We start from the raw sequence: 27998 nt of genomic DNA on the forward strand, positions 1-27998 counted from the left end.
TCAACGGTAACCTGCTTTATTAACACAGAAACTGCACCACACACACTTGAACCTCATAGCCAATAAACAGCCCCAGCACTTAGCAACTTCTCCCTCCTGCGCCCCAGAGAAGGGAGAAAAGGAGGGAGCACAAGGGCACCAGCTACTTCCCAAACAGCGCCACGGGGAAGTCCTCGCCATCACTGTTGCTGTGCTGCAGCTCCCCACTCTGCCCCAGCTCTCTCCCAACATCTTCCACGAGTTGCTCCAGGTCCAGGTCACTGGAGGCTTCATCCTCAAGGGGGACACTTCCAGCCTCCTGGGTCAGGGGTTCCTGGGGTCTGGGCTCTTCTTTCGCAGATGAGGGGCAGGCCCCCTTACATGCTGATAGGCCCAGGTTCTTTGGCACTGTTCTAACTTCTTTTCCCTCTGAAAAGCTGGCTGCCAAGGCCTTGCTCTGGGGAGCTTTAAATTTTTTCTTAGGGCCTAAATGAGAAGGTGACAAAGCCAAGAGTCCTATTAGGTCAGCCTGTCCTTACCTTTTATAAGTCAAACTCCTAAATCTGTATGTCCAAGAAATCTCTGGAAAAGATGACCTTTCTCAATACAAAGAATATGGACTTTGGGATCAGAAAGAGAGTCAAGCCGTTTGCCCTATGCTAGTCAGCAGCCTTGAGCACTTTTTAAATCCTTTGAGCCTCAGTTTTCTAATATCTAAAATGGGAATATCCAGTGAGAGAGCTATTGAAAAAAATTTAAAGGAGCAGCATGGAAGTATCTCTTTAGCCAGCCCTTGGCAATGCTGATTAAGTGTTACTTCTCTTCTACCATTCTCCTGCCCCAGGCCAAATCAAATCAGGAATCATTCTGTTTCTATAGTGTGTGCTGGGTGCAGTCTGAGACGCTCTTTCATTCTAATTTTCATTCATTCTGTAAAGTAATGAAAAGCTGCAAAATGGTTAAGAAATGATTCAGGGAGAGGAGATGCCAACAGGCACCTCATTCCCCTTAGTTTTTCCCAGGCCTTGAGCCTTACCTGGCTGGTCAGAATCTGAATTCCCTTGACCTTCTTTCCTTCCCATTCTCGGTGCAGGAGGAGCTGTGGATTTCCTGCCCAGAGATCTCTTCATTATCTTCCTCTGCAGTGTCCTGCCTCGGCCATCTGCTGTGCCTGCATCACCCCCAAGCCCCAGCCGTGAGGGAAATGTGTTTATTTCTCTCTAAATGACAGCTCAGCAAGGGCAGATGGACACTGCACATTGAGTCTCTGCCCTGTCCCACATCTTCTGCTCAGTCTCAGTCTAGTGAGTTCTCCTGGTGGCCTCTGGCTCTTTTTTAACATCTTTTCCCCCCAATTCTTTCTTTTTTTCTTTTATCCCCTGGATCTTCTTCTCTTTACAGTTCTCCTCAGAGTCTAACTTCTCCAGGAAGCCATCCTTCTTGGCTAAGAAATTAAAACCTTCCATCTTTCACCTCAGATTTTATAATTCAGTACAGAGAAGCAAAGGGGTTCCAGTTCCCCACTGACACTATGGGTGAGTGTTGCCTGTTTTCTCAGGTGCTGGCACTGAGATGGGCAGTGAGGTCCAGCTACCTGCAGACTCCCTCTCTACCACTTCCCTGCCTTAACTGTGGGTTGTGCCCCATTTCCAGCTGGCCTGCTTACCTCTTGGCTTGGTTTTTTGGGTCTGTATTTTGACTCGCTTACGAATGGGCAAAATTGGGTCCTGAGGATGGGAGAGAAAGTTTAAAAAAATGATAAATTAAGGCCCCTAACTGTTTTTAATAGAGAAGGATGCTACAGAATGACAGGTGGGCTTTGGGGAATCAAAGTAGCTTCTGTGAGCCTGATATTGTTTAAATTTATGGCAACACAGAGAAAAATGTGTGGTCACTTTCCCAGTCTGTTGGTATTCATCAGTGCAAGGCTTTAGGCATAAAAGAAGGAAATAAAGCTAGGCCACGAGTATGATAAAAATTGCTAAATTAAAAATTAGAAGAAAAAGTAAAAATATATATTTCCTATACCTGGAAAAGAGATGCTAAGAAAACAAGTGAATGAAAATCCTCCATGTCCACGTAGGGGAGAAAGGAGTGGAAAGAAACAACTGGTATTCTCTGAATTGCTCCCCGAAGAGTCAAATAAATACAGTGGGAACTGAAATCATACTCAAGAAAGAAGTTCCTAGAGATGTGGGAAATTAGAGAATAAAGAGGAAAGAAGAGACCTAGAAACCCCCAAATATCCGACAATCGGGGCTCCCTCAAGGCAGGGGCAGGATAACTCCTTAGTAAATGTAAGTCCATTCTAACAAGATCCTTACAGGAAGCTCCTAAAAGGAAACCCCAAGATCCTCGTCTAAACCATTTTATGTATTTTTTTTTTTTTTTGAGAGGGAGTCTCGCTCTGTCGCCTAGGCTGGAGTGCAGTGGCACGATCTCGGCTCACTGCAAGTTCTGCCTCCCGGGTTCAAGCGATTCTCCTGCCTCAGCCTCCCGAGTAGCTGGGACTATAGGCACCCACCACCATGCCCGGCTAATTTTTTGTATTTTTAGTAGAGATGGGGGTTTCACTGTGTTAGCCAGGATGGTCTTGATCTCCTGACCTCGTGATCCGCTTCCCTCGGCCTCCCAAAGTGCTGGGATTACAGGCGTGAGCCACCGCGCCCAGCCATCTAAACAATTTTTAAAGCTAATGTTGGCCAGGTGTGGTGGCTCATGCCCGTAATCCCAGCACTTTGGAAGGCTGAGGTGGGAGGATTGCCTAAGTCCAGGAGTTTGAGACTAGCCTGGGCAACCTGATGAAACTCCACCTCTATAAAAATAAAAACTGAAATTAAAGCTAATCTTACTGTTTTCTCTCCTTCCTCCTTTTCCAACTCCTCCTCCTTCTCCTTTTTCTCCAAGCAGGATCCTGGGCTGTTCAAACCAGAGAGCTGTAAGTCTAGAACAGGAAAAGGAAGGAAAGGCTAAATCATTCATACCATAAAATAGTGAGTTAATAAAGCTGATCACAGAGAATCTGTCTTCTAACTGTGCCTTTCGTGTACAAGTGGTATTTTCTCTGTAAAATGTGATCCCAGATTTCCACCCTTTTCAAAGTCCATCACTATTCAGTACACCCTCCCTCCTCATCCTGTTTCTCCCATTCTTCTCTCCACTCATCTGCCCATCCATCCTAGATACTGGGTCAATGACATTCACAAAAGCCTCCTATTAAAGAATCCAGAATTAGCCTGATGATAGAGAATATAAAATAAAGAAAAACATGGGTTGCTGCCCTCATGAAAGAATCCCTCCCATCCTTCTCCAGTCCTCAACCTCCATTTATCCTACCTTTTCTTTCCCCATTACTGTTAGATCCGTTGAATCGGCTCCAGAAACCAAACAAGTTAACCCGTTCCTAAGGGAACCAAGAAACAAAAGCATCATCCACTACCCTCTCAGGGGCAGCTTTTGCCTTCTGTCTTCTGGAATTTAGTTATGATGGAATTCTAATTCATTTTCCATACCAAAATTATTATCATTATTATTATTTTTGAGACAGGGTCTTGCTCTGTCACCCAGGCTGGAGTGCAGTGGTACAGTCTTTACTCACTGCAACCTCCCCATCCCTGGCTCAAACGATCCTCCTGCCTTAGCCTCCCAAGTATGTGGGACTGCAGGCATGCACCACTATGCCTGGCTAATTTTGTATTTTTTGTAGAGATGGGGTTTTGCTGTGTTGCTAGGCTGGTCTTGAACTCCTGGACTCAATGGATACACCCGCCTTGGCCTCCCAAAGTGCTAGGATTATAGGCGTGAACCCCCTGCCCAGCCCTCATTTTCCATACTATTTTCACTTGAAATTACACATTAGGCTTATCTGACTTTTTATGGAGATTAACTAATTATAATCTCTATTTCCAGTTTGTTTCTAATTCAACAAATAAGGGAAATTTGGAGGGGAAATTTTCACTGTTTTTTACTCTCCATCCCACCCCCACCAACAGAATTTGAGCATAAAATCTGACTACACAGAAAAGAGAGGTTAGGGCACTTATATCTGAAACCTGATGTGAAATATAGAGGTAGGATGGCCCCTAGCACAAACCATCTTTGTCTGGACTGAGAAAGAATCCCCCTTGTCCAAGAGTAGGGAAAGGAATGGGTGTGGTCTGAACACCCTCCCACCTGAATGCTGATCTGTTCTGCCTCTTGAGCCATCATCAGGGCCACCCCCAGTTTCTGGCTGCAGTCATTTCTGCACTTTTTCTGAAATGGAAGATTAGAGCCAATGATAAATATTGACTTAAAGATTAGAGTCATGGCCAGGTGCAGTGGCTCACACCTGTAATCCAGCACTTTGGGACACCGAGTCAGGTAGATCACGAGGTCAGGAGTTCAACACCAGCCTGGCCAAGATGGTGAAACCCCATCTCTACTAAAAATACAAAAATTAGTTGGACATGGTGGCGGGCGCCTGTAACCCCAGCTCCTCGGGACAGTGAGGCAGAGAACTGCTTGAACCCGGGAGGCACAGGTTGCAGTGATCCGAGATCACGCCACTGAACTCCAGCCTGGGGGACAGAGCGAGACTCCGTCTCAAAAAGAAAAAAAAAAAGATTAGAGTCACTAATAAATATTAGAGAAGTGACCCCAGCATACTGCTACCCATCTGACATTCTCTTCGACTACAACATTTATTTCCAGTTCCTAGTGTTGATACGATACTCCTATTCTTAATATTTAGGGATCGGACATAACACCCCCCTTCCGTCTAATAGACGTCTCACCAATTCCTAACTATATATATGTATATGTTTGGAGACAGAGTCTCACTGTCACCCAGGCTGGAGTGCAGTGGTGCAATCTCAGTTCACTGCATACTCCACCTCCCTGGTTCAAGCAATTCTTGTGCCTCAGCCTCCTGCTGGGACTACAGGCACATACCACCATGCCCAAAAAATTTTTTGTATTTTAGTAGAGACGGGGTTTCACCATGTTGCCGGGTGGTCTCAAACTCCTGAGCTCAGGCAATCTGCCCACCTCGGCCTCCCAAAGTGCTGGGATTACAGGTGTGAGCCAGCACACCTGGCCCTAGCAATATTTTCAACCAACATTTTGGTGTCCTCTCCAAAGTGAATCCCATGGAAATTTGAAAAGAGGCTTATAGGAGCCCAGGTGATTTCACTTTGAAGCTTCTGACAAGTTTCTTTAGATCCAGCTGTTTGATTTAATACTCATTGCTTGATTTTCTAAGGCCCCTGAGCCACTGAGCCTCTGCTCAATTGCAAGGCTGGTCAAACCCAAAGTGACTACAGGGAGGAAATATGATGGTGCTAATCCAATAGTTCTCAACCGGGTAGACTGTGCCCCCCAGAAGGCACCTGGCAATGGCTGGAGATAATTTTTTGGTTGTCACAACCACGGGCAGGGTGGAAGTGGGGGCTGCTGCTGGTTAGATGCCGCTGGAGCCTAGGAATGTTGCTAAACATCTCACGATGCACAGGACAGCCCTCCACAACCAAAAATTATCTCGCCCGAAATGCCAATAGTGCTGAGACTGAGAAATCCTGAGTTAATCTGTGCCCTCATTTCTGCCACACCTGCTTTGGCTAAACTGTAGAAAAAACCTCATCTTCAGAATGGCCCCCAATCTGTAGGCAGGGAAGGGGACTGAAAAAAATAATTGCCCTGCTGCAGTCCTGGGAGCAAGAAGAGTCCTTCATGAATTACCTCACCCTTGGCACACCTGGTCAGACACAGAACTTTCTCCCGACATGGCTTACCCTGGGAGAAAATGAGGTTTAATAAAAGGAAGATTTTGTTTTCTCTGTATTACAACAGAACCCCAAGATGTGCTCACCATGACTGATAGCTCCAGGGACAGCTCCTGGAAGTTCTTTAGCATGTTGACTGGGATCCATGCACGAGAAACTGTTTCTCCAAAGAACGTCACGTGGTACTTAGACTGAAATAAAAGATGATCCTGTTATGGACTCCTGTCCTGCTCCCTGCTTTTCTCCTCTAGCCAGAACAGATGGGGAGAATGGGAATTCACCCAGAAGGAGGTGCTGGGCCTCACATGCCCCCTCAAAGCCTGACTCATCTACCCTACCCTCGTTCCAATTGTTCTTCCATTCTAACCTCAGGAATCCTAGCCGAAGCGTATTTATCAAAACCACTAATGCCCTGACAGTGGATAAATATTTAATTAGATACAAGTTTGTTTCTATTATATGTGTGAGCACTTATCTCTGTGTTTGTCATCCTAGTTAAGTGTCTGTTTTCACTTGTGTCTGCTGGCTATGTCCATATCTCTTATCTGTACATCTGTGAGGATGGATTTGTTCATTACTTTGGCCTGAGCTCCTTCTTACCCTGAACCAGGAAACTCACCGGCAGGGAATCAAGATGGGAAGTAAAAAGAAAATATTCCCCTAAGTCAGGATCAGATTCTATCATGCCTGGCCACCTGGAGAAGATAGTTGGGTGTAGGGGACAGAAGAGAAGGGGTTAGATGAACAGAACACAACCTCATCAATGTACATGCACAGAAAAGAGCAGTATGATTTTTTTTCTGAGACAAGGTCTCACTCTGTCAACCAGGCTGGAGTGCAGTGTTACAACCATGGCTCACTGCAGCTTCGATCTCCCAGGTGCAAGTGATCCTCCCACCTCAGCCTCCTGAGTAGCTGGGACTATAGGCACATGCCACCACAGCCAGCTGTTTATTGTATTTTTTTGCAGAGATGGGGTCTCACTATATAGCCAGGACTGTTCTCAAACTCCTGAGTTCAAGCAATCCTCCCACCTCAACCTCCCAAAGTGCTGAGATTACAAGCGTGAGTCACTGCGCTCAGCCAGCAGTACGCTTTGCAAAAAAAAGGATCCAAAAAATAGATTCCCCTCCCATCAGCCCCCTCTAGTGGTCACTACTGAATGACTCAGATGAGAAAGTGACTTCCATCGATGCACACAGGAGCTCAGAATATACCTAGTGAAGGTATCTTACCCTTCTGAGCCATCCACAATCCTAAGAACAAAATCTTCGACTAGGGACATCTCCAAAGAAGAAACTATCCCACTTTTCCTTGTTCCCTTTACTTTGTCTCTCTCAATCTCAATATTTTTGTTTTTGAGATGGGGACTCACTCTGTCGCCCAGACTGGAGTGCAGTGGTGCAATCTTGGCTCACTGCAACCTCTGCCTCCTGGGTTCAAGCGATTCTGCTGCCTTAGCGTCCTGAGTAGCTGGGACTACAGGCATGCGCCACCACGTCTGGCTAATTTTTCTATTTTTAGTAGGGATGGGATTTCACCATGTTGGCCAGGCTGGTCTCAAACTTGTGGTCTCAGGTGATCTGCCCGCCTTGGCCTCCCAAAGTGCTGGGATTACAGGCGTGAGCCACTGCGCCTGGCCAATCTCAATATTTTTAAATGCCTCAGATCCATCCTCTTCTTTCTACCAGTTGGGGTAGCACTATCAGACCCTTTTTTCCAGGGAGCTATCACCTCCATGCTAAAACCTCCAGAAAATACACTCTTTCAAAGCCTCCAGGCTTGGTACTTTATCTTTTCTCTCACCCCATGCTCTTTCTAAGGCCAGAACCATTTCAATTACAGATGTTTTCCATTTGTTTCCACCCCTGCTTGAATCTACCTCTCCCAAGTTTGTGAAGGATGCTCTGACTGTGTCATAATGCCCTACCAGGGGTAACCGTATTGCTTGGCCCAGATGATGGATCCTGGGATGTAGGAGGCATAGGCCACATCACTCTCAAGCCCTGTCCAGGTCTCCTCAGGAATATCACAGCGATTATACTGCACATCTGCTGAAAGAGAGAAGGAATGAAGGGACAGGAAAAGACTCATAAAGAGAAAGAGCTGGATGAGGGCTGGGGAGAGGACAAGAAGGAAATTGGTATATGCAGCAGGTGGGACCAAAGGGGCACCTGGGCGATCAGCACAGAGGAAGAATAAAGACCCATGGAGGAAATGCAGCTGGAACCAGCGGAAGTAGGAATGCTGCCTCCTCATACTCTAGAAAGAGATTCTACACTCCTGCTTGCACGCCCGCGTGTCTGACTGTGCTCCTGTCTATGGAGCACCATGAGAATAATTTCTCTGAGACTCTGTTTTCTCATCTATAAAATAATTGGTCTGGACAAGATCATCATCATCTCTTCCAACTAGTTTCAAACATCCTAGAATTCTAAGCGCACCAGATCTCTCTCGTCTGTTTTCCCCCATATATCCTATATCCCTCCCTATCCACCAACCCAATACCAATATTTTAATCAGGATTAACAGGGGCAGACCAATGCTCATGTATTTAGATTCCAGGCCCCTCCCCAACAAGATCACTTTGCAGGGCATCTTCCTCCAGCCTTTTCTGCCAGATTCATCTCCATATGAGAGGCAGATCATTCCTCTCTCCCAAGCACTACAAGGATCCACTGAGTGCTAAGTATATTTATGTAGTATTTAATCTAAAGGATAAGTGCAGAGAAAAAAGGGAGGAACAATAAAACGTGAATGAAAACATTTCCAGTCTTTTCTACCTGTGTTCTGATCACAGGACCAATTATCTGGGAGAACTGAGGGGTCAATGTTCCCACACAGCCGCCTCCATTTCCCACAGTTTGGCAAGGAACACTGGACCCAGACCAGACATTGACCTGTGAGAGGAAAAAAATGAAATAAGAGACTTAAAAATATGCTCTTCCTTCTTTAATCCAACTAAAATCAGGATAACCCTCCCAACTCCCAGAATGACATAGCCAGAGAGACATTAGAGATCAACCAGCCCGATCCCTGACTTATAAGTGGGAAACCAAGGCTCAAAGAGGTAACTGGTTTGCTGAGGATTAGCTAACTTGGTGATAGAGCTGAACTTAGAACTCAAGTCTCATGCCTTGATCTTTTTCCTGTACTACCATGTCTCCCTGCCCCAAGGCTGAAAGGAATGTTTCTTGTATTGACAGTTCTTAAATTAAAAGGCTGCCTGGCATCTTTCCAGATAGTGCCTTGTTCTCTGCTGGCATGACACTACTGAAAAGTTCTTTTGAAGGGCTAACCTGCATCTCTTTTGTGCACAACATCCAGAGTTCTTATCCAAATCTCAACTGATTTACCTGTCACCAAATCACCAAGTTGCAAACTTTAGGACCAACAGCGTCTGAGTTCACTCTTCTCCAAAAGACACAGGTCTAAGCCTATCACTTCTCCATCAACTAAGGCCAAGCCTTCCTTTTATCCATTACCTTCCAGACCCCCACCTCTCCTAAGCTGACCCATGTCCCTCAGCCTCTCCTCTCTCCCACCAAAACTCTTCCATTGTGGTCTTGGAAACTCCACTGACTCGAGCAACAAAAGTCCACATATCCTCAACCTCAAATCTGAACTTCTATCTCCTTTTTGAAGCCTGGAGACCCGCTAATGACACTGCCCCACCTAAACCACCCCCACCTGCAACCCTGTAAGTGGAGTCAGTTCCTCTCACACTCCCCATGTCTCCCGGGACAGAAAGTCAGGCTGGCATTATCATTACCCCATTGCTACTACTCCCCAACTCTTATAAAAACCCTTCCTCCCTTGAGGTCTATGCCATGGGACTATCCTCACCTCTCATCTCCCTTGTAGAGATGCTGGTATCTGATTCAATCTTCTCTCCACCTCCTGCCTTCATTCCAATACCTCTACATCCACAGGAACTCCTCATACAGCACCCCATTATTTCAGTCCCTTGACTTTTTTCTTCATGTCACCTCTGGAACCCACTCCCACTCCTGCATGCCCCACCCAGTCATCTGCAGGAACTGCACACCCTCTGAGCCACTTATCCAAACATCCTCTCTACAAAAATACCCCGTCTTCTACCTCACTTGCTCAAAGACTCCTATAGCAAACTTTCATTTTATCTACCTCTCCAACCCACTGCCCACTACCATCCTCTCCAACTGGAAGCAACTTCCATTCTTCACTCTGTTCTGCTCTGGTTTGATTACTTGACATTTACTTGGATTCTCTTGTAGACACCTTCAGCTCCCTTTACCACTGTCCTTCTTCCCACCCAGATGGCAAAACACCAACCGGAATGAACCCTCTCCACCTTTTCTGAGCCTACACTCAAGCAATTGAGTTGACAGAGAAAAATCACATAACAGACACATAGGTATCGCTATATATGCACTATTTAAGATTATCAACCAACATATTTCTCTAGTAAGTTCACTCTCTCCCACTGCCAAATTTTACCTTAAATACCTGATCATAAGGGATGGCTCCTAATCCCATCCCTCCAGAATCATCCTTCAGAAAAGAAGGTGACTTGCATTTGGGTCCTTTCAAAATATCACATATAAGAGATCACTTTTGCAATTACTTTTTTTTTTTTTTTTTGAAACACAGTCTCACTCTGTTGCCCAGGCTGAAGTGCAGTGGCACAATCTTGGGTCTCTGCAGCCTCCACTTCCCAGGTTCAAGTGATCCTCCCACTTCAGCCTCCCAAGTAGCTGAGACTACAGGCATGCACCACCACACCCAGAAAATTTTTCGTATTTATTGGAAGAGGCAGGGTTTCGCCACGTTGCCCAGGCTGGTCTTGAACTCCTGGGCTCAAGTGATTCACCCTCCTCAGCCTGCCCAAGTGCTGGGATTACAGGGGTGAGCCACCATGCCCAGCCTCAATTACCTTATCTTGAAGAACAAAGTACTGGTTGGGACTAATATGTTAGTCTGAAATGACAGTTGCCAATAGTAGTTTTAGATGTTTACAGAGGTGAGCTAGCAAGATTAGAAAAAAAGAGTAGGAGGAGAGGCCAGGAGTCATATAAATTAATACAGATAAATAATAATACAAATTGTTAGCTGTGAAAGCAATGAGTACTCATAAGAAAATGAGTAGGAAAAAATCACTATAATGATATGGAACTGGAAATTTATGGCTTGGAATAATATTTTTGACAAGAACACTGTACTTTTTTAAAAGTTTCAAGTAACCTAAAGGAGAAGATAATGTGCTCTGGAAAACTGTGTTTGATGCCCGGATGTGGCTCTATGGTAATGAAGACTGATGTCACAGACACATGTTAAGAGGATTTCACTTGACCACTCATTCTTGAAACACTAGTTTCCTGGGTTCTGTGATGTCTCATTCTCCTGTCCCCCTCCCCCTGATTTGACTGGCAGCTTCTCCCTCAGTCTCCTTTGCTGGGTTCTCTTCGTTCTTCAATCTCTGAATGTCAGGGGTCCCAAAGCCCAATCATGGGCCTTTTCTCCCCATGATACACTTTCTCCTGAGGCAAGCTCACCCATTCCCATGGCTTTGAAATCCATTTTCACACGTGACAGAACACAGTTGTCTACTTACAGCCTCTGTTCTGAGCTCGAGATTCCTAAGCCACCTTGCTCTTTGACATCTCTATTTGGATGTCTCACAAGGATCTCAAACCTAAATGTACCCAAACCTCAATGCTTGATCTTATCCTACAAATTTTTTCTTCCTCCGCTCTTTCCCATCTCCCTTCACATAACTGTTCAAGCCAGAAACCAATCATCCTTGACATACCTTCTCCTGCTTCAACCTTCCAATATCTAATTCATTACCAACTTCTAACAATTTTACCTCCAAAACATACCTTAAAACCATCCACTTTTCTCTTTCTCTACTTTCATCATCCTAATCCATTTTATTTTTTATCTTTTTTTTTTGAGACGGAGTCTCGCTCTGTCGCCCAGGCTGGAGTGCAGTGGCACGATCTCCGCTCACTGAAAGCTCCACCTCCCGGGTTCATGCCATTCTCCTGCCTCAGCCTCCCGAATAGCTGGGACTACAGGCACCCGCTACCACACCCAGCTAATTTTTTGTATTTTTAGTAGAGATGGGGTTTCACCATGTTAGCCAGGATGGTCTCGATCTCCTGACCTCGTGATCCACCCGCCCCGGCCTCCTAAAGTGCTGGAATTACATTACAGGCGTGAGCCACCGCACCCGGCCTTATTTTTTAAATATATATATTTTTGAGACAGGGTCTTGCTCTGTTACCCAGGCTGGAGTGATGTGGTATGAACATAGCTCACTGCAACCTCAAACTCCTGGGCTCAAGTGATCTTCCTGCCTCTGCCTCCCAAAGTGCTGGGATTACAGGTGTAAACCACTGTGCTCGGCCATCATCTTAATCGAAGCCTAATACCTAATCCTAATACCAACTTCTTAACTGGTCTATTCTTGTCTTCTCCCCATACTCCATCTCCAATTAATCACCAAAGGATCCTTTTAAAACACTAATTTGAAGATGTCACTTCCCTGGTTAAAACTCACCAGTGGATTCCCCCTGCACTTAGGATAAAATGTTCACTCTGTACATGGTCTTTGACCTAGCCACTGCCTCCCTCTTTCCAGTCATCCAGAGCCATGTTCCCAACTTGCCTCCCCTTGCTCTCTGAGCTCCGCAATCACACTGGCTTTCTTTTAGTATCTGGAACATACCACACTTTACCCTACCTAAAACTCTTTCTTCACTTGGATAACTTCTACTCTGCCTTCAGGTTTCAGCTGAAATACTGTTTCCTTAGAAATGCACTCCCTGACCAGCCCAATCTTACTTCCTCTCATGACACACTGCTCTTTTCCTTCTCTGTACTTAATGCAAATTGTATTCATTAAATACTCCTTCCTACTTCAGGAGCACTCACCTCTCCTTGGCAACTGTAAGAAACGGGAAGAATGGTTTATTTATAGCAGGAGGCTGATAAATCCACTACAATCACAATTCAACTCACAATCACCTAGAGGGTGAACCCTTATCTGCCAGCCTAAGATCTAGTCCATGCAGTAATTCTTTTTTTTCCATTTCTTTTTTAATATAAATTCACTTTTTTCTTTTTTATAGAGACGGGGGTCTCACTATGTTACCCAGGCTAGTCTTGAATCCTGGACTCAAGCAAGCTTCCTGCCTCAGCCTCCCAAAGTGCTAAGATTACAGGCGTGAGCCACTGTGCCAGGCCCCTTGCAGTAATTCTGAGTACAGGAGACAGAGCAACACAAATCTAATGACACCAATTTATTTGAGCTAACCAGAGATCAGGTCAGTGGGGTCTGCAGTATCCCAAAAGTTCTCAATAAGCACATCTGAGTTTATATAGTCACATAAAACCAAAAGAAAAAACCTTTTAGTTTCCTTTTTGACTCTACCTAGAAACTCCCTTCGGGTAGTCTGAACTCCAGACCACCTGGTTGTTCAAATTAGACTTATACCTCAGTGCCTTATATTACTATGTCATTATAACAAGAGGAATGGTTTATTGACCTGAACTACCTTGTTTGGTGCCTGCATAGTCTTGGAGTTTTCTTCCAAGTATGTGCAAATCATATTATGCTTCCACAACCAAAACCACATATATGTACACATACAGATTAGACACTACGTTAACTTTTTATTCCACTGTTCCTTAAACTTGGAACTTGTTCTGTCTTTTTGTATTATGTTTTGTTTTGGGGTTTTTGTTTTTGTTTGGTACAAGCCTGTTTAGATTGTTGTCTATTTATTTAGTTTTTTAGAGACACAGTCTTGCTCTGTCACCAAGGCTGGAGGGCAGTGGCACAATCATCGCTCACTGCAGCCTCCAATTCTTGGGATCAAGAGATCCGCCCACCTCAGCCTCTTGAACAGCTAGGACTACAGGCACTACCACCACATCCAGCTAATTTTTTTTTTCTTGTAGAGATGAGGGTCTCACTGTGTTGCCCAAGCTGGTCTCAAACTCCTGGTCTCAAGTGATCCTCCTGCCTTGGTATTTTTGAATTTTTGAACACACTAGTATATTGTATGATCTATTTTATTTCTTGTCATAAAATTTACCATTATCAGGCCGGGCACGGTGGCTTACACCTGTAATCCCAACACTTTGGGAGGCCGAGGCGGGCAGATCACAAGGTCAAGAGATCGAGACTATCCTGGCCAACATGGTGAAACCCCGTCTCTACTAAAAATACAAAAATTAGCTGGGCGTGGTGGCGCATGCCTGTAGTCCGAGCTACTCGGGAGGTTGAGGCAGGAGAATCGCTTGAACCCGGGAGACGAAGGTTGCAGTGAGTGGACATCGCGCCACCACACTCCAGCCTGGCAACAGAGCAAGACTCCACCTCAAAACAAAACAAAACAAAAAACCCCTCCCTCAACTCTGTACCCATTCCTTTTTTTTTTTTTTGAGACAGAGTCTCACTTTGTTGCCCAGGCTGGAGGGCAGTGGCACAATCTTGGCTCACTGCAACCTCCGTCTCCCGGGTTCAAGCGATTCTCCTGCCTCAGCCTCCAAGTAGCTGAGACTACAGGCGCACGCCACCATGCCCGGCTAATTTCTGTATTTTTAGTAGAGATGGGGTTTCACACCATATTGGTCAGGCTGGTCTTGAACTCCTGACCTTGTGATCCACCCACCTCGGCATCCCACAGAGCTGGGATTACAAGCATGAGCCACCATGCCCAGCCTCCATTCCTTTTTATCTACCATTTTCTCCCTCTTACTTTCCATATCTAAACTAATTGAAAAAGTGTCTACTCTTCAACCAGCTATAAGCTGCCATTCCCGCTTACCAACCCTTTCAGTAGCTATAACCAAACCCCTAACGGCCTCCTAATTGTGATGTCCTTGACCCTATGTTTATCCTCTTTGACTTCTTTATGATGGCATTTGACATGGCTGAGCATCCCTCTTTCTTTAAATTCTCCCCTCCCCTGGGATCTATAATACCACTCCTGATTTTTCTATTACTTTTCTTACCACATCTTCATTTTCTTCCTGGGAAACATCTAAAATGCTTTGTACATAGTAGGCACCCAACAACTATGGATTATGTGAATAAATGACTGAATGAATGAAATCATTCTCTCAGCAGCATATTCTGCAACAAGCAGCTGTGAGAGATTAACTATATTCTTTGCAGAGTTTCCTCTAACATCCTAACCCTGCCTCTCTGCTCTATCTCAAATTTTCAGGCCAAGTAGGTTTGCCAAACCAGCTGAACTCACCAAACCCACTTATCTCTCCTTTTTGCTGGTCCCTGATCTGAGAATGATCCTGAACTGTTTTCTTTAGTTGGTCTTCCTGTCTGTGCTCATGTCCACCTTGAGTTTTCTCCACCTTCTCATCTTCTGGGAAGAAAAAAGAAAACGTGGGGTGGGGAAATGAAGAAGACAATCTTTGTAGATAGTAAAGGTCAGTGAAAGAAGGAAGAAGAATCACAGCCTAATAGTCTCAAGTCTTGGGCTGAAAATTCTCAGCCTGCCCATGGTCCCATTCCCTAATTTCCCGGAGCAAGTACTTGAGCCAGGCTTCAAAGTATATCTGACTGTACTTACGAGCTTCATTCTTTCTTTTGCTTAAGGTGAGTCTATTGGATTTCTTCTTAGAGGGTGCAGGATCTGGCTGGCCTAGCTTAGATGTCCTTATCTCAGGGGCAGCTTCACCTTCCCAAGACATTGAAATCTCTTGAGTATGTGGTACCTCCTCTCTGAAAATGAGGTTTTATTTTAATGAAAGGTAAAAATAGAGAAATTGCAGAACTCTTCTTTTGAAAAAACCCAAGTAAAAGGAAGACAGATGAATCCTAAGCTCTCTAAGACCTCCTGAGGCCATTTCATCCATCTACTTGCCTATTTTTCCCAACTCAAACAGGTATCTTTCCTGAGCTGAGAGAAATCTATAGAAATATGATAAATGGGCTGGGCCTGGTGGCTCACGCCTGTAATCCCAGCACTCTGGGAGTCCAAGGTGGGTGGATCACAAGGTCAGGAGTTCGAGACCAACCTGGCTGATATGGTGAAACCCCGTCTCTACTAAAAAGTATAAAAATTAGCCGGGTGTGGTGGTGGGCGGCTGTAATCCCAGCTACTCGGGAGGCTGAGGCAGGAGAATCGCTTGAACCCAGGAGGCAAAGGTTGCAGTGAGCTAAGATCGCGCAACTGTACTCCAGCCTGGGCGACAGAGAGAGACTCCGTCTCAAAAAAAAAAAAAAAAAAAAAAAAAAAAGAAATATGATAAATGACCGGATAGACAGACAGATAGATAGACTGACTGACCATGAATGTGTAGTCCATTCTGTGTTCAACTTCCCTCACCAAAATAAACTTACCCATTAGCATTATCAGTATCAGTAGCAGAAGCAGTAATTCCTGGCTCCTTGTCTGATTGGGTAGATACTATGCGCTGGGCACAAGAAGTCTCTGCAAAATCAAGGCCAGATCCCATCCCTCCCAAAACAAAATACTATAAGCAGAGAAGCAAAAAAACGAAAAAGCCACTCTATTATTCCCTAACATTTTCTCTAAAGTGTCTTCTCCCTGTAGACTGAAAGAGCCTACCTGTCGTATCACAGAACTTTAAATATTTAAATTTTCAGGAAAAACTACAAATATGTATCTTTCCGCAAGCCTTTCCAGATTGATCTGCCTCATTCCAGGATGGCCAGGTAATGATAATTTTGTGTACATAAAAAAATTATAGGCCAGGCACGGTGGCTCATGCCTGTAATCCTAACACTTTGGGAGGCCGAGGTGGGTGGAATGCCAAAGCTCAGGAGTTCAAGACCAGCCTGGGCAACATGGTGAAACCCTGTCTCTACTAAAATACAAAAAATTTGCTGGGCACGGTGGCGTGCACCTGTAGTCCCAGCTTCTCGGGAGGCTGAGGCAGGAGAATTTCTTGAACCTGGGAGGCGGAAGTCGCAGTGAGCCAAGATTACACCACTGCACTCCAGCCTGGGCAACAGAGTGAGACTCTGTCTAAAAAAAAAAAAAAAAAAAATTATACGTACTGTATTTTATATCATTTGTTGCTCAAACGTCAAGGAATAGAAGTATACCTAAGAATGGCTGAAATGTCAGACTGTTCTCTTCAGCCTCATGAACTTATGGAGAAGCCTTCATAGAGGTTTTTTGTTTTTTGGTTTTTGGGTTTTTTTGAGACACAGTCTTGCTCTGTCACCCAGGCTGGTGTGAAGTGGCGCAATCTCGGCTCACTGCAACTTCTGCCTCCCAGGTTCAAGCGATTCTCGTGCCTCAGACTCCTGAATAGCTGGGACTAGAGGTGCACACCACCACGCCTGGCTAATTTTTATATTTTTAGTAGAGATAGGGTTTCACCACGTTGGGCAGGCTGGTCTCGAACTCCTGACCTCAAGTGATCCACCGGCCTTGGCCTCCCAAAGTGCTGGGATTACAGGCATGAGCCACTGCACCTGGCCTCCCTCACTGCATTCTTTATTCCAAAAACTACATCTCCAACCACATGCAAAATTGGTATTAGAAACTGAAATTTGCAAGGGTATGTACCCTAAGTTTTTCAAATCTAGGGAAAACAATTTTATCTTATTTGAAGTTGTTTGTAAATACATAGAAACAAATTTTAACTGCATTTTAAAAATTTAGGGCCAGGCACTGTAGCTCACGTCTATAATCCCAACACTTTGGGAGGCTGAAATGGGAGAATCGCTTGCAGCCATGAGTTCAAGACCAGCCTGGGCAACATAGCAAGACCTCATCTCTACAGAAAGTAAAAATTAAAACAACAGGCTGGGTGCAGTGGCTTACACATGTAATCCCAGCACTGAGAGGCTGAGGTAGGCGGATCACTTGAGGTCAGGAGTTCAAGACCAGCCTGGCCAGCCTGGTGAAACCTTGCCTCTACTAAAAATACAAAAATTAGCCAGGCATGGTGGTGGGTGCCTGTAATCCCAGCTACTCGGGAGGCTGAGGCAGAGGAATCACTTGAACCTGGGAGGCAGAGGCTGCAGTGAGCTGAGATCACATCGCTGCCCTCCAGCCTGGGTGACAGAACAAGATTCCATCTCAAAAAAATAATAAAAAATAAGTAAATAAATAACAACAAAAATCCCATAATGGCTTGAAAATTTAGGTAAGACTATATATAAATTCTGAAGTCAATGTAATCTACTTTTTCTAAAAATATGTACCCTTTATCTAAGGTGGCTTAGCTATAGTCCTGTTGACAGATGATGAAGTATTTTTAAAATATGTTGAAGTCTCATCTAATATTACCTTACTTAGAAGATGGGAGAGAAAGAGAGAAGCTGTCAGACTTAACTCTCCGTCTCAGGTAACAGTCACTGCCTAACTGAAACCCTTTTTCTCTTACTACATGCCATACCCAAGCACTCCTGAAGGGACTTCTGCAGAACAATCTGGACAATCTCCTCAAATTCTGCATTGGTAAGACTTGATTTTTCCTGCAGAGACAAGGGTAGGGGAGGAAAACCACTTATCTTTCCATAGTTTTCCCCTCTGAACAGTCAGGGAAGCCTCCTTCAGATGAGGCAGTAAGTTTATAAGACGGAAGGCATGCAGTCAGCGTACCTAAGGAGGCCATGAACTCTATCCCAGATCTCCTGGGAATAAAGGAGTCAAAGGAAAGAGAAAAGTGTATAATGTCTCTGTCCACTTCTACCCCCACCTCTAACCCACCTCATCCCATTATTTCCTGCTCAATTCTTTCATCAAAACATTTTTGACCTCTTTGAGAAAAAAAAAAAAAAAAAAAGGAAGCCCCCAAAAAGGAATACAAACCTGAAACTCTAGAGTGAATTTCCCCAATGTGAAAAGACTCTGCCTAGCCTGAGCCAGGGGTAAGGTATGAGGAAATGTCCTACCAGAGCCCACCAGTATGACTGGTACCTTTTCTTTCTTCTCTGCTTGCTTGTTGATTTGTGCCTTTCTTTTTTTCTCCTGTTCCCTGCTTGGAACATTCTTCATGGTTGCTTTTTCCTCTTTCTTCTTTAAACTGGCCTTTGGCAGGCTTATCCTGGCCTCTGTCTCTGGGAAACTGATCCCCAGGGTCTCCTCCTTGGGGGAGTTAGGGCTACAAGGTAACAGGCTGTAAGATTTTTGTGCAGGTGGGGCAAAGATTCTCTTTGGTCCCTTTCCACATTCTGAAAGAAATGTGATCAAGTGGAATTTATGAAACATACAGTCTAACAGAGATTGCCAAACATTACCCTTTGACTAGCCACAACAGAATGATATGGAGAGAGCTTTTAACAAATTCAGATTCCTTGGTCTCTCAGCCTACTCCACTCCCCAGCCCTGAGATGCTGATGAGGTAGTTTGAAGTGAGAGGCCTAGCAATCTGTAATTTTACAAGGCTAGTTGATTCTGATATACTGGCAGGTTTGGGAACCATTAAGTCAAAGGTGATAAATATAAGCATGCAGGAAGCTGAATTATCCAAACATGAAACTGTATAATCTGCTCATTTTTACTTTAGATAAAATGTTATGGAAAATTAGAGCAAATTTTAAAAAACTAGTCAAAATCTATAAATTATTCACAGCTCTTATGCCACCTCCTCAATAAAAATTATAATGATCCTCCCAGGTATATCTTTCTTCTGAGCTTCCTTAATATTCTGCACATAACTGGTGGCATTTACCACATTCAACTTTATAATAGGTATTTAAATGCCTTTTCTCTCCCTGAGTGTATGTTTCTCGAGCAGGACTGTTTTTAAGTCACATTTATTTCACTCAAAGCATCTAGCAGAGCAGTAATTTGACCTGAGTGGGCACAGAATATAGGGACCCTGAACCATCCTTTGGTAGAAAGGACGTCCAAAAGGAGAAAAATGAGAGAAATGTACAAAGTGAACCTCCCTCACTCTTGACTCACCTTCTTTATTCTGCAACGTTGTCATCATTCAGCTTAGAAACTACACTTTGTGTGCCTCTGTTAGAAAAAAGAAATTAACTGCTATGACTGATTAAACAAGATTTTAAACTTTCTGTCTTCTTGGGTTCAGAAACTCTTTGTATCAGACCTCTGAACTATGTTTCTGCATTCTTGACCTCCTCTATGGTGCCAATTACACGCCAGGGAATAATGGGTTACTGTTTTAAAGATTGGCAACAATCAGGGCTGCGTGTGGTGGCTCACACCTGTAATCCTGGCACTTTGGGAGGTCATGGCAGGCAGATCACTTCAGCCCAGGAGTTCAAGACCAGCCTGGGCAACACGGCAAAACCCCGTTTCTACAAAAAATAAAAAAAATTAGCCAGCGTGGTGGCACGTGCCTGTAGTCCCAGCTACTCTGGAGGCTGAGGTGGGAGGATCACTTGAGCCCAGGAGGCGGAGACTGCAGTGAGCCAAAATTGTGCCCCTGCACCCCAGCCTGGGTGACAGAGTGAGACCCTGACTCAAAAATTTAAATAACAAATAAATATTAGCAGCAATCCTTAGTGTTTTATGTGCCTAGAACCATGTCCAACCTAAGGCAGGCAGCAGAAATGGTAGTAGTACCAGAAGCATAGGTAGTAGTAGAGCAGTGATGGTAGGGTATGAACAATCCTGGCAGATAAAGAGTTTTCTTCAGAGGGATAGCCTCATTTCATAAGCCTCTCCTAAACACTTAGAACACACACATAATTTGGTAATTCTCTGACCTCAGAGGTCTCTGTGCATAGAGAAGCCCCACTTTTAACATCATTATAATGTTTATTTTCCCTTTCTTAGATCCTCAGTCAATTTTCAAATGTACTAGATTCTACCAATCTCTAGTCATAGCTCAGAAGTATTTGATAACCAGCAGAGGTTCCCAGAGAATTTAGTATCTTTTTCCTTATTCTACCTTAGCACCTAATAATGAGAAATTAAATTAGTGCCTTCTTTGATATTCATAGTTCATCTTCAGCAATCTACTCACAGATGTTCTACACGACATCAATGAGTTGTTTTTTTTTTTTTTTTTTTTTGAGATGGAATTTTGCTTTTGTTGCCCAGGCTGGAGTGCAATGGTGCGATCTCGGCGCACCGCAACCTCCGCCTCCCGGGTTCAAGCGATTCTCCTGCCTCAGCCTCCCGAGTAGCTGGGATTACAGGCATGCGTCACCACCGCCGGCTAATTTTTTATTTTTAGTAGAGACGGAGTTTCTCCATATTGGTCAGGCTGGTCTCGAACTCCCCACCTCAGGTGATCTGCCCGCCTCAGCCTCCCAAAGTGCTGGGATTACAGGCGTGAGCCACTGCACCCGGACTGACATCAATGTGTTTCTTGATTACTACTGACACTGTGACTAATGGTAATGGCTAACACTTATTGAGCACTGACTATATTCTTTACCTTTTATGTAGCATTCCATTTAATTCTCACAACAGATCTATGAGATTGGTAACATTTTACACTTGGGGGAAATTCAGGTTTACAGGGATTTAAAGATATTAAGTCATTGATAAGTAGTCAAATCAGGATTAGAACCTGTCTCATTTCAAAGTTTGTGCTAATAACTGCTACACGACATCCTAACAGTCTAATTCAGTGCTTCACCACCATTTTGCTGTCACAGCACACACAGAAAACATACATTAATAGCGTATACTGGAACACATAGAAAATGACATTTCCAGGTACTCTGGGGGTAAAAGGACCAGGCTGCTCACAGCCATAGGCAACTGAAGAGTCACACCAAAGGCTGAAGAAGAAATTAGTATCTACACAGCTACAAGCTATTCGTGACCCACCAGTGTGCCAAGACTCATCTGCGGACATTCCAATATTTTTATTTTCCAATTTATACTTTCCCACTACTGATATTATTTCCACACAGCTTTATTTTTATTTTTCTTTTCAACCTTTATTTTACATTCAAGGGGTACATGTGCAGGTTTGTTACATGGGTAAATTGCATGTCATAGGATTTAGTGTACAGATAATTTTGTTTCACAGGTAGTGAGTATAGTACCCAATAGGTAGTTTTTCAGTCCTCACCCTCCTCCCACTCTCCACCCTCAAGTAGGCCCCAGTGTCTACTGTTCCCTTCTTTGTGTCCATGTGTATGTAATGTTGAGCTCCCACTTCGTAAGTGAGAATATACAGTACTTGGTTTTCTGTTCCTGCGTTAATTCACTTAGGACAACGGCCTCCAGCTCCATCCATGTTGCTGCAAAGGACATGATCTTGTTCTTTTATATGGCTGCATAGTATTCTGTGTCCACCCAGCTTTCTGAAGAAAACTGTCTTTTATTTTATTAACCTTAATTTCTTACAGCCCTTCACCCAGTTTTCTTTAGGCTTAGGGGATATATGCCATTCTTACTTTTATAACCATTATAAAAAGCATTATAGCTCTGGGAAGACCTTTAGGGATAATAAAGCCCCAACTCCCCTTTCTACAGATGAAAAAAATATGCTAACAGAGGTTAAGTGGTTCGCCTAAAGACTCAGTGTTAATATATCGTTGAGCTTAGATGAACCCAGAACTTTTGCCTCTCAATTCTACTAATAACATATCTATTCTACTCAGTGATCTTGTTTCTGGCTGTTGGTTTTGAGCAGTTTGAAAGCCCTGCAACTGAAACTCATTGTTCTAAATCTGCGATCCCCCACTATAAAGAGATCCAAAAGCAGCATAAAATGGATCATTTGGTTCATATATACTTCCCTTTAAAGGATCAGAAAATTTTAAGACCTTAAATGGCCAAACTTGTTCAAGGTGTAGGGTTCCTCTCTCTAGACCATAAGATAAACTTAAAGGGTACTGAGGTTTTGACAGTGTGGCCACAGCGTGGCTAAATGTGAATACCCTTTAGCATTTTTCTCTTCCTTTTCTCACTTCTATAAATGTGAATAATTCAGATGTGCTGTTCTAAAGCAACTACGTTTCCTTTATATTAAGAGGCACATTTTCTTGCTGTTTCCATTTTAACTCATCATCACCAATCCCAAAACATATTTGCTCCAGAAAAAAAGGCAAGTTGGAATTTTGGGGAGAAACACTCGAGCAAATTAATCTCCTTTATTATAATCCTAAATAGAAGGTAATGACCGGATAAAATTGGCCAGGCATGGTGGCTCACGCCTGTAATCCCAGCACTTTGGGAGGCTGAAGGGAGTGGACCACCTGAGGTCAGGAGTTCGAGACCAGCCTGGTCAACATGGCGAAACCCCATCTCTACTAAAAATACAAAAAATTAGTCGGATGTGGTGGCGGGTGCCTGTAATCCCAGCTACTCCTGAGGCTGAGGCAGGAGAATCGCTTGCACCCAGGAGGCGGAGGTTGCAGTGAGCCAAGATCGCACCATTGCACTCCAGCCTGGGCAACAAGAGCAAAACTCCGTCTCAAAAAAAAAAAAAAAAAAAAGACTGGGTAAAATTAGGCTGTAAAAAGAATATTAATTTGGCCACAAATGACAAGTATATCTTTTCCTAGACTTTAAAATTCCAAAAAAGATCATAGGAAGTCGCTGTCTAAATTACAAGGGCTATGCTAAGTGAGAAAAGCAGAGTGAAAATTAGTGTGTTTCAGATGACAATATTTAGTTTTTAAAAATATATGTCTGGTATAATAGGCTTGTGAATCATAAATTTTCTCTGGAAGAGAAAAAAATGGATCAAAATGCCTCTGGGGAGTAGAACTGGGCAGATGAGAGTGAAAGGAAGCTTTTGGTGAACTCCCTCATGTATCTTTGGCATTTTAAAACATATAAATGTTACCACTTCAAAAAATATTTTAAATTATTATTATTATTTTTTTTTGAGACACAGTCTTTCTCTGTCGCCAGGCTGGAGTGCAGTGGCGCGATCTTGGCTCACTGAAACCTCTGCCTCCCGAGTTCAAGCGATTCTCCCGGGTTCTACTCAGCCTCCCGAGTAGCTGGGATTACAGGAGCACACCACCACCCCCAGCTAATTTTCGTATTTTTAGTACAGACGGGGTTTCACCATGTTGGCCAGGATAGTCTCAATCTCCTGACCTCGTGATCCGCCTGCCTCAGCCTCCCAAAGTGCTGGGATTACAGGCATGAGGCACCATGCCCGGCCTAAATTCTTTAAGTAAAATTAAAAGAGAGTATTTTGACCAACCTAAAAATGCAAACATTTCCAGTATTTAGGTTCAAATCCTTATCTAAACCTGTAAAGATCTTCCTAGGCCAAAGTATGTTTCTGGAGCCCCAACCAACTAGATAGAATTGTGGTTCACTGTTGTTGAGTTAATAAGATGTAATAAATCTATAAACAGTGATGTATAGTATCACATAATATGTATAATCTGTGCATGTGATGAACACTGCTTTCAAACAAAAGCTCTAACCTGATCAATAAAGAAGGGAAGGCCAGGAAGTCACTTTCTGATAACTCAGGTTGCCCCTCCTCTGTTTCAGGTGAATTAACTTCTTCCACAATAACAAATACTGAAAGCTGGTTGAGAGAGAGATAGAAAAAAATATAGACAGTTAATAAATATATAAAATACCACTAACTTTCTTCTGTACAGCTACTAAATGACTAGGGGCTGTAGACCCAGAAATAAAATTTGAGGTTTTAATTTCTCTTTTCTTACCTTAGATGAAGAGGGGCAGGGTGTGGGGTTGGGGGGAAGGCTTTAATAAGAGGGGCAAAGGCTTTAAATAAGAATGTAAAAGAACCAAGTACAGTTCCAGAAACCATATTCCCATCACTCAACATATGAAATGAGGGTAAATAAGGAGGGAAAAAGAACTTAGAAATAATAAAGGGAACCAAGGGAAAGTGAATGAGGATCTCAAAAAAGTTTTATTTCACTTAGAACATTAAAAATCATCACATAAATTTTGAGATGAAATCACCTAACCCAGCAGTTCTAGGTGTAGTCCCAAAATCCTAGGGGGCCCTCTCCCTTTTCCAACTACCTATCTGTATTAAGCTGGATTTTCTCATGTACTTTTACAAAAACAAGATATCCCGACAGACTGAATGCAGAAACAGATGAGAACCCAGTTGTTTTCTATTAAGCCAGACATGAAAGAGATTTGCAAAAATGTAAAACACCACCATTCTTCATGCTAAATTTTCTTTTGTTTAGGAGAATGTTATTTTTCATAAAAACCTGTTTAGGTTAACATATTTATTATTGTTATTTCTAATCAAACTTTAAATGTTTCTGAATTTTAATTTCTAAAATGTTAGTATCAACAGATACAAACCAAATAAAAGCTCTTTGGAGTCCTCCATAAATTTTAAGGGTATAAAAGGGTTCTCAGACCAAAAAGTTTGAGAACTGACCTAATGAAATAACTTGTCAGTATTGCCAATATTTTTTTAAATAAACAGTAATTCTCTCCCCACACACCATTCAGAATGTGTTCCCAAATTTCCTCTTTCTAACCATCCAATCATTCCCTTCCTTATATTGTTCCTCAAATCCTTGGTCTAAGAGAAGTAAACCCTTTAGCATTGTCCTCTAACCCAGACTCCCTGAGCCTCAAAAAAGCGGTATTTAAACAGTATATTTCAGCTGGGCGCAGTGGCTCACGCCTGTAATTCCAGCACTTTGGGAGGCCAAGGCAGGTGGATCACCTAAGGTCATGAGTTCAAGACCAGCCTGACCAACATGGTGAAGCCCCATCTCTACTAAAATACAAAAATTAGCCGGGCGTGGTGGCAGGCGCCTGTAATCTCAGCTACTTGGGAGGCTGAAGCAGGAGAATCACTTGAACCCAGGAGGTGGAGGTTGCAGTGAGCCAAGATCGTGCTATTGCACTCCGGCCTGGGCAAAATGAGCGAGACTCCTTCTCAAAAAAAAAAAAAAAAAAGTATATTTCAAATCTTTCTTAAGCCAGAGTCTGATCTTCCTTTTTGCATTAATAACAGTATGTGGACTCCTGCTTATTTTCATGCCTCAATTAATAGCAGTTTCCTCCCTCCCTCTCTCCCTCCTTTAATCCTTCCTCCCTCTTACCTCCCTCTCTTCCTTCTTACCTCCTTCTGTCTCCCTTTGTCCCTCCATCCCTCCCTCCCCCTCCTTCCTTCCTCTCCTTGCTCCTTCCCTCCTCTCTCCCTCTTCCCTCCCTTCCTCCTCCTTTCCTCCCTCCTCCTCCCTCCTTCCCTCTCTTCCTCCTCCTCTCCTTTCTACCCCCCTCCCCCGCTTCCCCTCCTTCTTCCTTCCTCTCCCTCCCTCCCCTTTCTCCCTTCCTCCCTCCCCCCTTTCCTCCCTCCCCCCCTCTCTTCTCCTTCCCTCCCTCCTTCCTTCCTCCCCCTTCCCTCCCTTGCTTGCTTCCTTCGTGTTTGTGCACAAGCTCAGCAAGCCCGATTTAAAACTTTTAACAAGAAAGAAGAGGCGGGTGGATCACCTTAAGTCAGGAGTTTGGGACCAGCCTGGCCAATTCGGTGAAACCCCGTCTCTACTAAAAATACAAAAAAATCAGCCGGGCACGGTGGCGCGCGCCTGTAATCCCAGCATTTTGGGAGGCTAAGGTGGGAGGATCACCTAAGGTCAGGAGTTTGAGACCAGCATGGCCAACATGGAGAAACCCCGTCTCTACTAAAAATACAAAATTAGCCGGGCATAGTGGCGGGCGCCTGTAGTCCCAGCTCCTCGGGAGGCTGAGGCAGGAGAATCGCTTGAACCTGGGAGGTGGGGGTTGCAGTGAGCCGAGACTGTGCCACTGCACTCCAGCCTGGGCGACAGAGCGAGACTGTCTTTAAAAAAAAAAAAAAAAAAAAAGCCCCAATCCCAAATCCACCTTGCAATCCAAAGGGAAGAAGTTTTGGGGAGAAGTTCTTCCCATTTGGGGGGCGCTCCCATTTTTCGTCTCTTCCCTTACCCCTTATTCTCTCTCAGGGATAGCGGTTCAAGTCGGTGTCCCTGAGCCACAGGTTCCCCTCTCTCTTCCCCGTCCCCTCCCTTCCTTCCTCCCACCATGAGGGAATCTCCCCTCCACCCCCACTCCCGCCGAGGCCCCGTGATCCTTATTCTCACTCATATCGTTGGTGCCCGCCAGGAGACCGGTTTATTTTTTGTCTGTTTCTTGGGGGCGACAGATTCTGAGGAAAAAGGGCCAAGAGCTGGTTGTCGCCCTGAGAAAGTTTCTCCTCAGGCAACGGGTGCCAGGACTGGCGGCGCCTAGCACCTTCACCTACAACCAGAAACTAGCCGGCTACCTTCAGGAGCAAGGAGGACCTAAAGGCGAGGGGCGGAACCAGCTGCCGCAGCGACTCCGCAAGCCCCTCACACCTCAACCCAGGTTTCCCGCCACCAAGAAAAGGCACGAGGACGCCCTGAGCACTAGCTCCACCCCCCGGAGGAGCGCTCGCGGGGCCGAAGCGCATGCGCAACTGGAAACAGCGTCTGCGTTTCCGCAGCTGAGGTAAATCCGCCATCTTCTACCCGAACGTCCCGGGAAAACTACAAATCCCAGAATCCTCCTTGGTGTCACATATTTTTAGGCGGCGGCCGCGGCGCCTGATTGTTCCTGAAGCACGTCTTACTAACTTTTCTCTGTTTCAGACTGCCTTTTCCTCCCTCTTTCCGTTCTCTAATTTCTCCTCTTCCTGCTGGTCTCCTTCACGCCCTCACCTTAGGATTTTATTTGAGACTCTCCTGGCCCCCACTGTCAACCCTGCCGCCCTGTCCTCGGCCCAGCACTCCGCTGGCAGGGAGACCGGGCGGCGCATCTCCCCGGGAAAACGGCGTAGACTCGCTTCTTTCTCATTGGCAGAAGCTGGGGGGCCCAGCGCGGACCGAACCCCCGTCCCCGCCCACACTCGTTGGTATATAAGTCGGCGCGGCGCCACGGCGGGCGTTCAGGGAGGCCCGCGAACTGACGGGCCAGTGAGCAGGCGTCGGGAGTGGGCGGATGCGTTGGGGTTCGGGCCATGGGTGTGGAGGCGGAGAGGAAGGCGTGGTGCGGCGTCTCCAGGTGATTGCCATTGGGGGAAGGTAGAGGAGCCAGAGAACGACTCAGCCGTTTCGGGGGAAGAGGAAGTTGGACAACATCGGCTGTTTTAGTGCTTTTTCTTTTTCCCTAATTCAGCAGAGAATATTTTCAAGGGGGGTGAGTTATAATGACCTATCGCGTTTTACTGAGCCCAGTTCCACTCCTGCCCTTCCTTGGCTTTGTAGGGTCTCCCCTTCGCTCCCTCGCAAGCGCTTCTAAGAAGGTGGGCAGAGGGGGGAGGTGTGCTACCAACAGCTCATGAATAATTCATGACACCGCCCTTCGTCGGGAGGCCCCGCCCCTCCGGATCGCGCTGACGCACGTTGCGTTCACC

The 27998-nt window shown here is 44.7% G+C and overlaps 1 protein-coding gene across 40 annotated transcripts; it reads right to left on the bottom strand.

Annotated features, from left to right (window-relative positions):
• On the bottom strand, nt 1–27967 carry ZCWPW1 (zinc finger CW-type and PWWP domain containing 1). Of its 40 annotated transcripts, none has more exons than XM_054496308.2 (19): nt 26889–27270; nt 26707–26771; nt 24061–24167; nt 19646–19702; nt 18656–18909; nt 18132–18210; nt 16099–16216; nt 15326–15477; nt 14996–15118; nt 8525–8641; nt 7672–7795; nt 6361–6436; nt 5828–5932; nt 4153–4233; nt 3316–3382; nt 2832–2923; nt 1646–1706; nt 1016–1150; nt 1–465 (listed from the first exon to the last, which is right to left on the bottom strand). In XM_054496308.2, the coding sequence occupies exons 4-19, from the start codon at nt 19671–19673 to the stop codon at nt 143–145; spliced, it is 1935 nt and encodes a 644-aa protein (XP_054352283.1). In that variant the 5' UTR covers nt 19674–19702; nt 24061–24167; nt 26707–26771; nt 26889–27270; the 3' UTR covers nt 1–142. The 40 variants fall into 40 exon arrangements, with proteins under 40 accessions (XP_054352283.1, XP_054352297.1, XP_054352292.1 ...); XM_054496322.2 differs by having other exon boundaries at nt 7672–7792; nt 14996–15115; nt 26889–27268; XM_054496317.2 differs by having other exon boundaries at nt 7672–7792; nt 26889–27266.
• Nucleotides 27968–27998: the final 31 nt, after the last annotated feature.

The sequence above is a fragment of the Pongo pygmaeus genome, chromosome 6 (assembly GCF_028885625.2).
Source record: "Pongo pygmaeus isolate AG05252 chromosome 6, NHGRI_mPonPyg2-v2.0_pri, whole genome shotgun sequence".
Classification (NCBI taxonomy): Eukaryota; Metazoa; Chordata; class Mammalia; order Primates; family Hominidae; genus Pongo; species Pongo pygmaeus.

Bases quoted from the DNA above. Each gene is read 5' to 3' on its own strand.
- ZCWPW1 (XM_054496309.2), bottom strand. From the start codon at position 19,673: ATGATGACAACGTTGCAGAATAAAGAAG. The intron at 6,437-7,671 runs GTAGGGCATTAT...TATCTTCTCCAG, and splicing joins AAGCAATACGGTTACCCCTG to GTGGCCAGGCATGATAGAAT. The intron at 1,151-1,645 runs GTAAGCAGGCCA...GGGGTGATGCAG, and splicing joins CCAAAAAACCAAGCCAAGAG to GCACAGCAGATGGCCGAGGC.